The 17,050-nt window shown below is 50.7% G+C and overlaps 1 protein-coding gene across 3 annotated transcripts in view; it reads right to left on the bottom strand.

The window, feature by feature from the left end:
* The window catches only part of WHRN (whirlin), a 35,632-nt gene extending 18,807 nt beyond the window's left edge, over positions 1–16,825 (bottom strand). For all 3 annotated transcript variants that reach the window (XM_071766020.1, XM_071766021.1, XM_071766022.1), the window contains exons 1-2: positions 16,075–16,825; positions 5,272–5,487 (exon numbers count right to left, since the gene is read on the bottom strand). In XM_071766020.1, coding sequence (XP_071622121.1) covers positions 5,272–5,487; positions 16,075–16,680 — 822 coding nt within the window. In that variant the 5' untranslated portion in view covers positions 16,681–16,825. The remainder of the gene's footprint in view (positions 1–5,271; positions 5,488–16,074) is intronic.
* Positions 16,826–17,050: the final 225 nt, after the last annotated feature.

Below are 17,050 nucleotides of genomic sequence, written 5' to 3'. Positions count from 1 at the left end.
CCTCTAACACTATCTCGACGATCTGGTAAGCTGAGAAGATGCTCTCCCCACCCCGGTATCTGCAGATCGAGTAAGAGATACTCCCCTCTCCATATAAACCCGAGGTGCTGCTGTGTGAGCTGCTTTGTTTACACAGGTCCCAGGCAAACCGAGCCTTGAAGAAGCAGAAAGCAACAAACACAGCCCCCAGCAAGACAGTTCTGAAAGATCTTCCTGCAGCTCCCCAGCTGCGGAGGAAAAAAACCAAAACAAAACAAAACCCAAAACCCCCAAGCATCACTTGAAAATCTGTCGCTGCTGGCAGTGCCGGGAAGTTGGGTGATTGTTGCATTTCTTCATCAATTAATTCCTCTCCAAATAAAGCCTAGGGAAACGGCAACAGACCCTGGAGGCAGCAGCGGGGGTCGGAGGAAAAACCATCCCGGGGGGAGCTTTGTGTTTGTTGCCACCCTGCAGAGGGAGGGAAGAGCTGAGGAATCAGGGTTGTGCTGGCAGGCAGGAGCTCAGCGCGATCAGGCTGGGGAGAGAGGAAGCAGGAGCAGGGAAAAAGCCTTCAGGAGCCAAAGGCAGCGAAGCTGATCGCCGGGATGAAGCCAAGGCTGAGTCACCCCGTGTTCAGGGCTTAGGGATAAGAGGGGAAACTGTTCTGCACAGCTCCCCGAGGGCATCCTGCCTCCAGAGCCTGTCCTGGGCTTGGGTAGGGTTGGCACTGCCCCAAGCACCCCAAACATCCTCCTGAAGGCATGGCTGTGGGTCAGGAGGGAGCCTGTGAGATGAGGGTGAAGCAGAAGCCAGGCTGTGCTGTCCAAGGAGGGATTTAACCACCTCCACTCTGACCAGGATGGGGTTTCCAGTGGTTCCCAACACTGTGATTTGATCCTGACTACTTCCTGGACCAAGTCCTTCTCCTTGGGCTTTTCCATTCAGGGTAACCATGTTTGTACACATGATTAACACTTCTGTGCCAGTCTTGTCCCAGAAGAGTGCATTTTGCTTACATTTCTGCTTGATGTTTCCTCCCTCCCCAACATTCCCCCTGTTCTGCTGCCAGGCTGAAGCTCAGAGCATCAGGGAGAGCCAGGATCACTCCAAGCTGCTAAATGCAAAGCTCTCTTAACACCATTCTAAACCAGGGACAGCAAGCAAGGCTCTGCAGAAGAACAACTATTCTGGGAGGGAAACTGAGGACATCCAAGCAAAGTAACTCCCCTGCCCCTTGCTGGGAAGGGCCAGCCATTCCCCAGCCTGTGGTAGCACAGGTGCTGCAATCCCCATCTTCTCCCTTCCACTGCACCAAGGCTGTGTCCAGCCCCAGGCTACTCCTGTGTCTGCCAACTCAGAAGCATTTGGAACATCAAGGCCCTAATTTTCATCTCAATTGTAATGCTGAAACACCTGCTGCCTCCTGGAGCAGGAAAGGAAGGAAAAAATACACCACCAGCAGCAAGGCTTTTGCTCCCAGTCAGTTCTTGTATGGGATTTCCTTTCTCTTGGGTTTATGAAATTACCTGTTGACAGATTGAATTTTACCATTAGAAAAAGCACTTTCAGACAAGAATTGCTCTGCATCAGTACCATTCAGCACAACAGCTGCCTGAGCAGCTGAGAAGGCTTCACCCAATGCTGGCAGCTATCTCCATGTCATTACTGCTATCAAACACACAAAACAACACTTCAGGAGCCCCTTGCAGGGCTCTTCCTCACCAAGGAAGCCTTGTGCCTGGGTGATGCTCACAGCTCAGAATGCTCACAGGGTAAGGTGACCCAAGGGACTTTTTTGGGCAAGCCTGCTGGGACTACAGACTGCCCAAGGCAGAAGGATGCTTTCAATCCCAGGGAACTGGGGGACCAGTGGCTCAGGTCACGTACTCCAGTCACCACAGGAAGCCTGCAAGCAAGCAGGGAGTAGACCCCCAAGTAGTCTGTAAAGTCTGCAAATCAAAGCAAATCCCAGCAAGGTCAGAACAAGCAAACAGGGAGAGGTGTGGGGAGCTGTACCACTACACACTGTAAATATGATTACAATCTAACAAAGAAATCCTTATGTCCCCTGCATTTCTTATCTTCATGCTCAAATAGTTACCATTAGTGTTGATAACATTCAAGCCATTCAATGTTATCACAGGTATCTCATTTTCTTCTGTTTTCATAATAATTACAGCTACTTTTTAATACAGAACCGCCTGAAGGCAAGGAGACATTCACACTCCCCTCCTGACATCTATTTACTTTCTTCTGCTGCACCAAAAGTTTAAAGGAGTGAGCCACTCCCCTGACAATAAGCAAATCAGAGCAATGCTTCAGCTGATGAAATGGCATTTCTCAGTGAATTAGCAGCCTGACACTTCCAGAGCATTTTGCACAGTTCATCTTCCTCCCAGCTCAGTTTTTGCTGCTTGATGGTTTCTGAAGTGCTTTTAATGAAATAAGCTGTTGATCCCATAAGTACATCAATGACAGTTCCCAGCACAAATGGTCCTTGCTCTTGTGAAGTCTGAGGGACTTAACCCTGGACTTACTATAAAACTCAGACCTGCTCTGAAGCACAAGGTGACTACAGGTCCCATCTTTCCAGCAAGGTTACATCCCTGCTGGGATGGTTCTGGGGGGCTGTGAGCTGCTCCTGTCCCTGTCGTGGAGATGGGCAGCTCTGGGAACATTTCACCAGAACTTTGCACTAGTGCAAGCCCAAATGCAGGGCTTGTTGCTGACCACCATTATCACTGGCTGCTTCACCCTGAGAAAGACTGAATCCACTGATTATAACTCCAGGGAGGGCTGCCCTTCCTGCAGGAAACACACCTATCCCACACACCTCCATCACACCCACAGCCAGGTCCCTCCTCCTCCAACCGGTTGGGTTACACGATCCCACCCAGACCAGCCCCTGTGGGTTCTGTTTCCAGCCTTCAGGTAATGAATGCTCCTGTCTGCAGATCAGCAAACTTGTTCAACTCTGCCACACACCCAGGGCAGAGGTGCTGGTGGGAAAGGCAGCCAGATAGGGTACCTCTTGTTGCCTGATGGATGGAGGGTGCTTCCACCCACCTTGAATTTAACCTGGAAACATTACCTGGACTCCAGGCTTGCTGAGCTCTACCAAGGCATTAACAACCTGGATCGTTCACAACCTGGATCGTTCACAACCTGGATCTCCGATGGACTTCCCCTGACCAGGGCTTGTTTGAAAGCTTTTGCATATGTATTCCAGGCCATTCAGATCGATTAGAATTAGGAGAGAGAAAAGGTGGGGGGGGGGACACACACCAACCAACTAAACCCCAGCCCTTCCCTCGGAATGTAAAACAATCCAGAAATCAGATAGCCCTCGGGGGTACCTGGCAATTCTGGCTGACTGGGTTGAATTAACCAGGGATATGTCCCATTTATTTGCATGATACTTATGAACAGAATATCTCCACTTGGAGCAGTTAAATATATATATAGGTACATACACAAATTGGTGGAAAAAAGAAAAAAACAGAGGCAGGCTGTTTCCATGTTCTGGGGTGTGTTTTCATCCCTCAGTGGTGTACAGTAAGCCAGGACAAAGTCACTGGGCTAATGGATGCCCTGAAGCACGTTCAGACAAATGGCACAGGCACTCACACCAAATAACCCCTCTCAAATCTACCACCAGGTCAGGCTCTGCTCACTCATGGATGCTCTTCAAAGTTTAACGTGGCCTTCATTCGGCTTGGCTTCATTCCCTTCCAAAGCAGATTAAGCTATGGTAATTAAAGCTCTCTTGCAAAGTTCAGTTGGATTCATTTACTTCTGCAAGCCCCTGAGAACCAGCCCTGAGGTGCTCAGGACCAGAATCATAGAATCTTTCAGGTTGGAAAAGACCCTTGGGATTGAGTCCAACCATCATCCCTATCTACAGAGTTCTCCCCTAAACCACATCCCCCAACACCACATCTAAATGACCCTGAAACACACCCAGGGATGGTGACTCCACCACCCCCCTGGTCAGCAGAGGAGGGAGCTTTGGGCTGGTTCTCAGCCCATGAGACAGCCAAGCTGTCCAGAGACAGCCAAGGCACCTGAAATTACAGGTGCACTTCCCCAGGGAGTGATGGGAAGGGGGTGCCTAGGGCCACGCAGGGCTCAGGATGCACACATCTGCAGGGTTTTAGGTATTTCATGTTGATACATAGCAAGGAGTAAAGGAATGATGTGCAGAGAAACATCTCCTACCCACAGCTTCACAGAGTGTCTGCCAGCTGTATCAAGGTGACACTGAGTGGTAGGGGGTGGGGGACACCAGCAAGCTAGCAGCTTTTCTCTTCTCCTAGAAGTAAAAATAACAGGCCCTTCTCCCTGGTGGCCCACATGAATATTTCATCAGCAAACTCCTTTGCTCTCTATTAGACTTTTTTTTTTTTTTCCTCTGCTTTACTGATCCCTCTGCAGCCTTTCCAGGTGGAGCTGAGGACATTTGGGGCACACAATCAAAGTGCTGGGGAAAGCCACAGCAACCTCCAGGCAAGAGGATGGAAATATTGTTGAGGCTTCAAGCAGCTCTGTGATTTTGGGAAGCAAGTGCCTCACTCACTTGCATGACAGGACTTGGAAATTCCACAAACTCTGGTGAGGCAACACCATGTCCTGCTTGTACTGGATGAAGAGGTTCCCCCATCCATCACCACCAAGAGAGGGAACAGAGTCTGCAAGGGCACCTGAGCACTATTTCTCTGCTTCTACAAATCTCCAGATCTGCTTGGGCATGGGGAGTGTGAAGGACAAGAAACACTAAATCCCCCAAATCAGACATTGCAGCTTGAACAACTCTTCTGGTAGCTTCACTTCCAATATTGCCTGTTTCAAAGGAGGGCAGGCACAGCTGGAAGTTACTTGCTGAGATGCTTTTCTTTCTGTCACAGGCCCCAGATCCAGGTCCTGCTGCAGTGGCCACCACTGGCCAGACCCACCAACTCCCCTGGGTATCCCTATGAAAACTCTTCCCTTCCCTGCTCCTTCTTCATTGCCCAGGGCTTTCTGCGCAGCACTGCTCAGGATCCTCTCCAGAAAAGGAAAATCATCACTTTTATTCTATAGCATTTTTAGAAGAGAAAAATTGATTTGTTTTGTGTTGGGTTTTGGTTTTTTTCCACTTAGAAAAAACTGCCAGGAGACCCAAGAAAGCCTCAGGGAAACACCTGAGGAAAGATCTAAAATAAAAGAAGGGCAGTAACACACTCTGAGATCCAGCTCTCCAAATTCACAAGTCCTCCTGAACACAACATGGGGCTGATGCCTTTTGCTCACCTTTTTCTCATCCCCCTCTTGCAGGAGCTGGAGGTGGCTCCTCTTCTCGCTGTCCTTGCGGAGGGAGCTGTGCTGGTGGTGGGGCAGCCCCACGGGGGGGGACACACTGCGGCCCTGGGGGTCCACCCAGGTGTAGATGTGGTTGGTGACATAGCCCCCCGGGATGCGACCCACTGAATGGACTGACAGGTTCAGCTTCTTGCAGCCTTTCAGGACCTGGAAGACAAAGGCAGGAGAGGAGGGAGTCAGTGCCCATGGAGGGGGAGGACAGCCTGCTTTGGGACTCCAGGGTGATGGGGCTTTCTTTGCTTCTCCTTGAGACTGAAAGAGCTCAAAAGCTGCAACCACCAGCTGAGTGGCTGAGCTACATAAAAAGCTGGGGAAGAGTTTTTCTCTTCTCTCCTGACCAGCAGCATCTGCAATTGCTCCTCTGCTCCTTTCCTTCAGCTTCCACTGCAAGAAGCTCATGTGGGTTTCACAGTATTCCTAAATCAGTGTATAGGTGTTCTCCCTAGGGACAGCTGTAAGTGCTGACCCCTCAGGAACATCAATACTCTGGACCTGCTCTCACAGAAGAGGTGCTTTGGATTGTGGTTTCCATACATACATCCTTCTGACGAGCTTCTCCTGCAAGGTCTCCTCTCTCCACAGAGCACAGAAGCTGCAGAGCAAAGCTTGTGATCAGGAAGAACTAAACCCAGAAGCAACGTGGTAAAGAGTATTATCATCAGGAATACTGGGTTGGCTGAATCCCAGCTCTGACCTGGCGACGCTCCTGTCCCTCCCTGCCAGAACTCCAGAGAATCCAGGCTCACCAATTCCCACTTCAGCATCTCCATCCCATGCAGCAATTAGGCCACAAATGAGTCGCATGCCCAAGGTCATCGCATGCCTGGAGAGCTTAAACAAGGACTGTGAAACCAACAGCCCCATCAGAACAACTGCAGAGCACTTCCAACATCTTGTGCTCCTTGCTAGCTCCAAGTCCTTGTGCCCTTAGCTCCCCAGGTCCCTCTAACACATCTCCTGCCACAACCTCCTCCATCCCTCAAGCCCAGCCTGGCTGGCAGATGGGCAGAGGTCCCTCACTTTGCTCTTCTCATGCCAACATCAGCCCAAGTCTCACTGGGATGATGGAGCTCTCTGAAGCTGCTGCCCATGCTTCAGGGCACAGCTTCCCAACCCAAAGCCCCATCACAGCTCTCATGCAGACAGGCTCAGGGGGATTTGAGCTCCACAGCAATGAGCTGGGGGTGGATGGCAGAGAGGTTTCTTATCCACTCCAGAGCTACCAGCATGGAGTGACCCCCATGAGCTGGGTACAGCCCCCCCAAGAAACGACCTCAGAGCATCCACTTGGCAGGGACGGGGATCCAAAGATAACCCTCTGGGGTTTTTAGATTACAGGAGAGATGCCAGGCACAGGAGACATGATCAAGCACAGACAGGAACCCCAGGAGGGTTCAGAGCATGCCCCGAGGCTGGGACAGTGGTTGTTGCTGAAGGTCAGGAGCATGCAGAGCCCTGGCTGCTCCCCTCCTGCCTCAGCTGAATGTCATCCCCTGGAAGAGCAGGACCAGCAGCAGAACCACTCATTGGAGGCACAAGAAAGCTTCCAGGGATGAGAGGCCAGAGATCTACAAGAGACTTCTAATGTCCCCTTGCAGCTCCCTTGACAAGGCCATGGGATCTCAGTCAACAGGGAGATGTTTTATGCATGAAGGTGACATCAGAGAGCTGGGAGGCAAGGAGAGCAGCTGTCTGCCTGCAAGCTGGGCCAGGGCTCCTCAGAACAGGAGGAGAGAGGAGAGGAGGGACTGGAGAGAAGCTGGTGGTGCCCATCAGGATGTTGCTGGTGACAAGTGTCTGCCAGCAGAAGGTAATGAAGCAGCAGGCAGGCTGGTGACACTCTGTGTAGTTCCTTATGTCTGTACTGAGGCTTCTCAAGGACTCAGCACATGAAGCAGTTTCCTGCCCAGCACAGGGATTCTCCCCTAACACATCCCTATGGCAGGACTGTTGTGGCAGACACCAGGGGACTTCCCTGCTCTGAAGCCCTTCAGGACACAGCTCTGCTGGCCTCCAAGCCAGACACGCACCACAGGACACAGACTGCACCTTCTGGGTGGGGGAGGGCAGTGGCGCCCACAAAGGACTTAACCCAACTGCTGTGAGGCAGAGTGGGACCATCCATGCAGCTCAGCCATGGCACAGCTGGTGAAGCACTGACCTCAGCCCCTGGGCACTCCAGTTGTCTTGTGTCCAGTGATTGCAGAGATACCACCACAAAAACCCCAACAGCATAACTCATCCAGCAAGCTCTTCGGGAAAATGTGTTATTTGACAGGTATGCTGAACCAAACCCATTTGCAGTGGACCATTAAATAAAAGAATTTCACCTCCTTAATCCCCTCTGCAGCATCAAGCAGCACAGACTAAATCTCCATTTCCTTTCTCAAACCATTCCAGGGACTTGCTACGTGTTGTTTTTCAGTGCTGCTGTGTTTCACTTCAGACTCAGATAAAATTTGGCTTTGCCCCATCTGTAATGTGCTTGAAGACTGTGGCATGAAAGGTTTAACGCTGGCACCACAGTGTGCAAGCACACCTGCTAGAAGAAAAGATTAAGGAGAGAAATTAGTTGATTCTGAGGAACAGTGCCAAAATATTTAGCAGGGAAACAGTCACCAATTGCCTAGAAACATTATTGGAGGAAACAAGTGCCAGGGAGAAGGGAAGATTGGTTCCATAAGGCCACTGATCCCCTGACAACATGCTATTCAATTATCTATCAAGTCCCTCACGTGTGAAGCAGATGGCTTAAAATCATCAGAAAAAGGAAACACAGGTCTTGTGTACCTACAGTTATTATCTTTTAAAAAATAAAATAAAAAATCCCCCACAAAACTCAACATAATGTAGCACTTTCTTTGCCACAACCCTGCCTGAAACCCCCTGAGCCAGGATGCTCCTGCCCGGCACATCTCGCATTACTCTGGCCCACAGAATTTTCTCCTTCTTCTTTCCAGTTCTTTGAGGGTGCTGAATGCCTGAAGCCTGTGTAAAAGCATCTTCCTGGCCTTCCAAAAACTGCCCCGGGTAGGAAGACAGATGTCAGAAATCACCAGCAATTAATCACCAGTATTCTTCTGGCAGCCTGAATAAAGTCTGGGCTGGGAGGGACGCAGCCCACTCAGTTACCTTGGTGGCTAATGAAGTGAGCAATCCATTCCCATTCATCGCTTTAGGGGGTAGATCACAGTTTGATACAAGCAGCATTAACCATCAGCCACCCTCCCCCTGGCTGCAGAGGAAAGCTGCTTTCTTCCAGCAATAAACAGCCTGGCCAGAGCTGCTTTGGCTCCTTGGGCTGCTCAGGATAATGGGCACCCAAGTGCTGGCTTCCATTTGCTAGTTCCAAAGGTCAGCCCGGAGGTTCTCAATCATCCAAGTACCAGGCAATTTTGCACCAAAACCTCCCCCACACCCGAAAAAAGAAAAAAAAAAAAAAAAAAGTACAGAACTTGAAAAAACAAGCTGCAAAGGGGAAATGTGAAGATACCACAGGAGGGAGGCAGAGGGAGCTTTTACAGCACCATGGAGGGAACAATTTGCTGAAGTTTGTCTGACCACTGCCTTCTGCCCTGTCCTGTGGTGCTCCTGCTGCACCCGGGTAGTTTTAAGCTTGCAGGCCCAGCTAGACTAAAGAAAACCATCCCAGTGACAGTGGGAATGATGAAGGTCCTGTGCCTGCTGTGGAGGGGATGGAGCTGCAAAGGACTGGGAGGCTTTTTACAAGGAGATGGATTGCATCAGCTGAACAGGTCCCTTGGCCAGCAGAAAGGACAGAGCAGAACACAGGAGGCAGAGGCATCACCTGCCTGCCCCTAAAGGCTCACTCCAGGGACCCACTGCAAGCAGGACAACAATAAGGCTACTACAGCTCCTACTACACACCCTGGTCAAGACCAAATTTGCCAAATGCTGTACAAATGTGCAGGGAGAGACTGCCCAGGCTGGAGCTGTTAAAAAGATGCTTTAGATCAAGTGTATCCCCTCCCTATCTTGCCTGATAAAGCCCAGGGAACTGCTTCTGTGTAGAGGAACCAGGAGACTCTGGTTTGCAAACATCTCATCCCTGCCTGGCCAGGACGTGCTGCTGGGGCAGGCAGGAACCAGGCAAAACGGTATCAGAAGGTGCTGGAGGCAGGAGGAGACAGAAATAGCCAGGAGGAGGGATAAAGTGAAGCAGAGACACTCCAGATAGAGTGCTGGGTTAAGAGGAAGCAGAGGGGAAAGCAGTGGGTAAGAGCACAGGGAGATGGAGGGTGAGAAATGGCCTTTGTCAGGGAGATGAATGGGAATGGGAATTGAGGGAGGCACAGTCCAATCTCTCCTGCTCTCCCAAGGCAAAGGTGACAGCAGCTTGGCTTTTAAGTAGCGCTACTTATGCAAATAAATGCAAATTGATGCATAATAATGGTGATTGCACATATTTAGCCTCAAGGCATCAGGAAGCCCATGTTCCTCTCACCTGGAAAAGTCAAATGAAATCTTAGCTCCAGTTTTCCCCAACCCCTCCATGGCTGACACTCCTCATCCCTGCTTCAAGACAACAGCTTGGTCACCACCCATCCCTTCAAAGCTTGTCACTGCCCTGTGTATCCCTCAGAGAAGTCCAGAACAATTTTAAAATGAGCAGAAAATGCTTTATTTCAGTGCAAGCCTGGAAAGAAGCTGTTTGGGTGGGGGGGTACATGAGGGGAACCTCATGTGTGGGGGAACATGAGGGTTAGTTACTTGGTGGAAAAACTAACTCTGAAAGAATTGGTTGGGGGGAAGACAAGCAAGACACTTGAATAAGCACCAAGGGCACCCCCATCAGCACCTGCAGAAAGCAGAAGCCCTTCCACCCTCCCTGCAATCACATCCCACCCCAAAGAGGCTCAGATTCAGTTTCTGAGTCTAGAAACAAGAAGCTGGCAGGAACAGAGCTCCTCAGGGCTGCCCAGGTCCCTGCTTCACCTGTACTTACTGAAGCACTTGGCATCCTGTGATGGGGAGAATTCACAGAGCACCCAGTCAGAAGAAACTAAGCCAGATCATTTTAGCAGATGTTTTGTCAGTTTAGGCAAGGGGATTTAGAGACAAATAATTCTCTGAGCAGAGACAGCATTGAGAAAGGTGTCAAAAAAATCCACCATCTTCCCTGAGGATGGAGGAATGTAGTAAAAGATATTTAGCTCACCACCTATGCTGCACTAATACTTTTGTTTTCTTCTAATAGGCACTGGGAGGAAAGACAGGCTTTTATCCTTTGCATCACCTTATCAGTTTCTCTCTGGGGGCAAAACTGCTTATTTACAAGGAGCCACCTAAATAATATTTATGCTCCAAGAACTCAAAGATGCCCTAGCAACACTAACCCTGATGAACAAGCACCAGCCATGGCAAGTACTATGATCCTTGCATGATGGTGAGAGGAGAGATTAAGGACTCCATTCTAATCTTCCATATCAGTACAATGACATTTGATTTCATCAAGGCTGCTTGTGATTTTCTGGCATATTGTAGGGGAACAGATGACTGAGTAACTTGCCCACTGAGGGAAATCAGTGGCAAAGCAGCAAATATAACCTACTCCTAACTGCAGAGCAACAGCTGAACCCAGATCCTGGCAGATGCTCTCTGTGGGTCCAAGTTACATGAACATCACTTGCTAGTACTATCACCTGTGCCTAACAGCAGCTCTTCCCCTCCAGGAGCATAAAACAAATGTACACTGCAGGCACTTCCAAGTCCAAGGGTGACTTCCTTCCCTTCCCCTTTTAACTAGAAGGAGATTCTGGAAACATTACACTTCCCACCCTCTCCTTCTCAGCTCAGTTGGCTCCAGAAGTCAAAATGGAAACTGCCTGCAGGAAAGAGAGGCCAAGAAGAAGCCTGTGGCATTGCACAGTGCCTAGGTTTTAAGCTGTAGGTGTTTTTTGGTGTGCTGTTCTTTAGGATTGTTTATGGTTTGTTTTCCAGCAGAGCCAGAGACCAAGGAATAGTTTACCACTCTACTGAGGTAGATGCTAGTCACATCCTTCTTTCCCATGCTTCAACTACCTGAGAACCCTTGGGAAGGGGACAGGTTTCTAACCTGTGTGACTTCTAAAAATCCAGAGACAGCACCAAACACACAGGTATTTAAAGGAACAAGCCCGGTGCCTTTCCAAACCCAGAGGATCCGTTTATTGCTTCCACTCCCCATTCCTTCTAATCATGCCTCTGTGTGATGGATCACAACTCCAAGTACTTGGAAGGGTTAAAAACCAACCAGAGAAGCCAAGCTGCACTGACTCCTGATAGCTGCTACAGTGCCTGTACAGCACAGTGGTGATTACCAACTACAGCAAATCAGCAGTCTCTGATAATGATAATAAATTAATTGGGCATCACAAGAAACAATGAAATGAGATTTGCCTTCTTGTAAGCTGCCTGGAAAGTAAATTTGCTGTAAAGATGCTTCTGAGGCTCAGGGCTACACGACTCCTCTGTCATTTCTCAGCAGCATCACAAGAGCCCAGGGCACAAGCAGCTGGAGACCTTCCTACCCCATGTGAAATATCACTGTCCCCAAAGAGATCACCTTGTTTGCCATCATGGAAGTCGGAATGAAAGGAAGATTAAGAGAATTTTAATCTTTTAATTATTTTTAAGTGCCCATTTGACACTCTCAGTGCAGGTGATGGAAAGGCTGGAGTGAAAACCTCTGCCTAAGCAGGGCTGCAGCAGGAGGAAGATCCAGCAGAGCCCAGTACCTTGTTCCAGAGACCTTTGCCTTGTCCATAACAGATATGCCTCACCACAAGCCTCCCCCTGCAATCCCACACCTGCAGCAAAACCCACAGCTTCCCTCCAAAGCCACTGAAGTGGACCTGAACCACCCCTGTTCCTTCAGAATAAACCCAATGCGAGTCCACTGACTTGGGCAAAGCTCCAACAGATTTATACCACAACAAAAGAATCCCACTCCCCAAGGCTGATGTGCACAAATTTGGTTTTGGTGATTGGGATCAAGCTCTTCCAGATTTGCCCAGATGTCAGCATGAACAACAGAGCAGTGGGGGAATCAGGGCAGGCAGCTCTTTTTGAGCTCATTAAGCCAAATCCTCAGTCAGGAATCCTCAACTGAAGTCACGGATACTTCACACTCTTCTCCCTTTCCCCCTAAATGATTTAAAGGACATAAAAACCTACTACAAAGCAACAAAAGCAAAGGGTGGGGAAGAACGGGAGTGCAAGTTTAATGCAGATCTAGAGGAGAAATACCTCCCTGTGTACCATTTCCACAGCTGCAAAACCTCAATTTTAATCACTCTCAACAAAACATTACAGCTTATCAATACAAGCTTTCATCATGATTACTACAGTATCAACTGTGTACTCCACAGCCAGGCTGATGGAAGCCAAGCAAGCTCTAAAAATACGACAGACAATACAAACTTCCTCACCTACACCATAATTTAAATTACAGTGATCTTTTGCTAAAGTGCACTCTTGAATGCTGGAATGATAGAGCTATAATTGTGATGGAGTCATTTAATTTTGATTTGGATGAAACAGAGCACGAAGCAGACAAGGCATAAAGCTCTGCTGCTCACATAAAGGTTAAGACGCCATTCATTAAGTGAATTGATTTGGAGTGCTTAGGTAATCTTGTCATTTAAGTCAGAATTCTACTTTTTTATCTAATTTACACCAAAATCCCTACAAACCACCTTGCTCTAGTCATAGGCCACTGGACAGTTTTCAGCTGGGACTAAGTTTAGCTCATTGCTTGTCTTTATCCACTTTTGTGGTTGTTTCCATTTGGTGCCATGATTCCACTTCTGGTACACCCTGGTTCTGAGCAACACCTGAAAACAGAAGGCAGAAATTGCTCCTGTTCCACAGGCAGTGCCTCTCTCCTAGAAAGGAGTGCTGGAGACTGCTAGGATCCTCCTGCATGGCCAGGCAACTGATCTACCACAATCTGTAGAGCAAATGCAACACTGCATGAACACTGAGCTGAGCATCCCCGAGCACCCTGATAGAAAGTTTATTTCTGGTTCAGTAAGTTAGTTACGCTCACCCCAGAAAGAGCAATATGCCTGGGCGGAGGCCAGCAGTGGAAGAACCTTCCTGATCTCTGCAATCATCCTGTACCCTGAACAGCAAGTTTTGACAGCTTCTCCCACAACAACACATTCTGCACAGTCTGAATAATAATGCTGTCCCAGGCAGACAGTTTCTTGCTGCAGGATAGTCAAGATGGCAGAGCAGCACTGGGACGTGCTACTTCTCAGGCAGATGGAGAACCAGAATGTCCCTGCGCCCACAGGAACAGGAGCTGTGCTTTGCTCAGACAGCTTCACCATATCTACTCATCTAAAGGAGACAGCATTTGGGAGACAGAGCTACACAGTGTGGTTCTGTGTGAAGAAAGCCTCTTCCTGCCCACCATTCCCCCCCTGCTCTGTATCTGAGCCTGTGTGCACACAAATTCCAGGATGAAACCTGGACATCAGGACAGAATGGAGTTTGCTCTGCTAGAGAGGACCACACCACAGCCAGAGTCCTGTGTAGAGCTGCTCATGTGTCAAGATTGAGCCAGAGAACCTGGGTTTCAAGAGGAAGCAAAGAACATAGGGTGAAGCCACCCTGCATATCACCACCTTGTCTCCCTGAAGCTCTGACACCCTGCACAGTGTCCAAAACATCAGGCTGAGATGTTTGCACCTTAACCCCAGGGAAACAGTTCAAAGAATGCCCTTCAGCATCACCGAATGCCGCCTTCTTTTCATTTGCCCCCTCCCCAGTACAACAGGCAAGGGCAAATTAGCACTTGCTTAATTTGAAAAAACTTCAAAGGAGCTGTTACAGCTGTATTGTCAATCACTCTGCAGCTCTTCCCAAGCAAAGCATTGCTTCGTGGGTCATAAACCCTTCCCCAGATGGCACAAGGGTGCAGGAGCTCTGGAAGATGCCAGCACAGCCAGGTACATAATGAAACTGTCATTTGAAGAAGTTCAGCTCACAAGCAGACAATTTCTAAGCTCCTTCCTCCTGTCACAATCACATTAACAAAACACAGGTCTTGTCACAGAGCATCCCCTTGGCAAACTGCATCCTACAGGCATTATTTCTGTGTGGGAAGCACTTTGTTTCACCCAATAGTAATAGTGGCTGAGAGACATGACGTACATTATGTTAAAGAACAAACAAAATAACGTGAATTACCCAGCAGAGAGGGTTGAATTAGAGATGAAGTCACTTAAAAGACCTGAGCATTCCTGACACTTGGTTTCTACCCAGCCCAATACCATAGCCAAAATATGGTTTGCTGTTGCTGTTTGCTTGTTGCATTGCTGTTGTTTTGGGGTTTTATTGGTTTGTGTTTGCGTTTTTTTGTTTGTTTTGGGGTTTTGTGTTTTTTTGTTCTTTCCAATCTTTATGGCACAAAATTGCAGCCTAACTTCCAAAAGCTTACACTGTTCTTTTCCTATCACTAGATACAAAAACAAAACAAAACAAAAAAAAAACCCACAACCAAACACCCAAGCATTCACAGAATTTTCTCTGTTCTCAAGATTACTGAGGAGTTATTTCCAGTCGAGAACAGACCTGGGGCACAGATTTAAAGAGGGGCAGGGAGCACACAGGTTGTGAAGCCACTGTTCAAAGCTGGGCAAGATGAATGGACTGTCAGAGGAAAGAACCACATGCAGCAGGCTGTGAAAAAGTCGATTAAGCTTATTATGAAAAAATTAAAGCACCAACAGCTGAAAAGCAGCCTTGTCACCCCAGATCCCTGCTCTTCCTGCACTGCCTACAAAACCCTGCCCTAGGTGTGGATTCTCCAGCCCTGTAGGTCTGTGCATGGCATTATTGTGCCATGGGATTGCTGAGCTGAGCCCACAAGACCATCTCTGTGAATTAAGTAGGTCACTCACACACAGACTTTATCCCAAAACCGTGATATTCAGGTGAAAAGCCTCAAGTTTCTGGAGCTCCCCACATAGTTTGACATGAAAGCTTGTAAGGACAGCAGCCCTGTTCTGTGCACCAACAGGTCCCCGGGACGCGTGGAAATGTTCTGTGGGAAGAGCCGGGGACGCTTCAGTTGTGTAACTGCTCTCCTGACCCAGGGGTTCTGGGATCTGCTCCTGCTTTGGGCACAACGCAGTCCTGGGTGTGGTGGGGGTGGGGGTTCTACTTCTCCCTGCCTCAGTTTCTCCACTCTGGGAAGGTGCAAGCATGGTACAATGGTTACACTACATGCCCGGCTCAAGCCCATTCCCAACTTCCACGAGCCTCCTTCCTCCTCGGCTGTAAGCAGCACCGCGACGTTTCAGAGACGTGATACTATAAAAAAAAAAAAAAAGTATCGCTTGGCTCGGAGAGGGCGAAGTTGCCGCGTTCAGAGCTGCGAACCGTGCCAGACTGAGCCCCAGCACCTCCTCCACCGCCGGTACCAGCACCCTGAATCTCCCGGCTCGGCTGCTGCCCGCCCGCCGGCGGAACGACCCCGATCATTCTGTCCCGATACAAGCCCGGAGCCGCCGTTTTCCACCGCCACGTCCCGCAGAGAGGGGACCGGAGGGCACCGTCCCGGCGGCTGCATCGGGGCTGAGCAGCGAGCAACGCCGGGGGGGGGGCGGAACGGGACGGGGAGCGCAGGGAGGGCACCGGGCGGACGCGCACGGCCGGCGGGGATGAAGCGAGCCCGGGACGGGGCGGTCGGTGTTGAGAGCAGTCAGCCCGGAGCTGCCTTACCTTGACAGCCTCGGCGTGGGTCACCCTGTCCAAAGACTTTCCGTTCACCCCCAAGATCTGGTCGCCGACCCTCAAGCCCTCCCGCTCGGCCAGGGAACCCGGTTCCACCAGGGACACGTAGATCCCGACGCCGTGCTCGGCCCCGCCGCGGATGCTGAAGCCCAACCCCTCGTGGGCTTTGCTCCGCCGCAGGGTCACCTGCCGCAGCTCCCCGGGGACCACCGGCGGGGCGGCGGCGGGGGGCGGGGGGCGGCAGGGGGGCTGCAGGTAGGGCCCCTCGGCTGTGTACTGGTCGAAGAGGAGCTGGTCGGAGCGCGGCAGGACGAGGCGGAGCAGCGGCAGCAGCTGCCGGCGGCGGGGACCGTCGAGGAGGGCGCGGAGGGAGCGGACGAGATCGCAGACGTTGCGGCGGCCGTGGTAGGCGTTGAGGCAGAGGATGAAGCGCTCCCGCTCCGCCTCGCTCAGCAGCGCGGTCAGTGCCTGGTGCAGCCGCCGAACGTTGGCCGAGAGCGGCCGAGGGGCCGGTCCTGGTCCCGGTGCCGAGCCCAGTGACCCAGAGGAGGAGGAGGAGGAGTGCACCGACACGCCGTCCAGCTCCGCGCTCATAGCGCCGGGCAAAGGGACCGGACTGAACCGGGGCAGGACCAGCCCCTCACTGTAATCGGCTCCGAACCGGACCCCGCTCCGGTACCTCACGTACCAACTCCACCTGGCCGCGCGGTGTCCGGCGGCTCCCCAGGAAGTGACGTGACCGCGGTTGCCGGGAGACGCGTTATACAGAGCGGGCCCGCCCCGCCCCGCCCCGCCCCCGCGGGAAAGGCAATTAGCGCTGCTGCTCATTAGCGGTGCCGCTCATTAGTGCTGCCGCTCATTAACGCTGCTCGACAGCCCCCTCGCTCCTCACCGCACGGGTTCGACGGGGCGGTATCGGACCTGTCCCGGCACTACCCGGGCTGAGTCCTGCCTGCAACTCATC

The sequence above is a fragment of the Heliangelus exortis genome, chromosome 22 (genome assembly GCF_036169615.1).
Source record: "Heliangelus exortis chromosome 22, bHelExo1.hap1, whole genome shotgun sequence".
NCBI classification, from domain to species: Eukaryota; Metazoa; Chordata; class Aves; order Apodiformes; family Trochilidae; genus Heliangelus; species Heliangelus exortis.
This window is presented reverse-complemented; position numbering and strand designations above follow the sequence as displayed.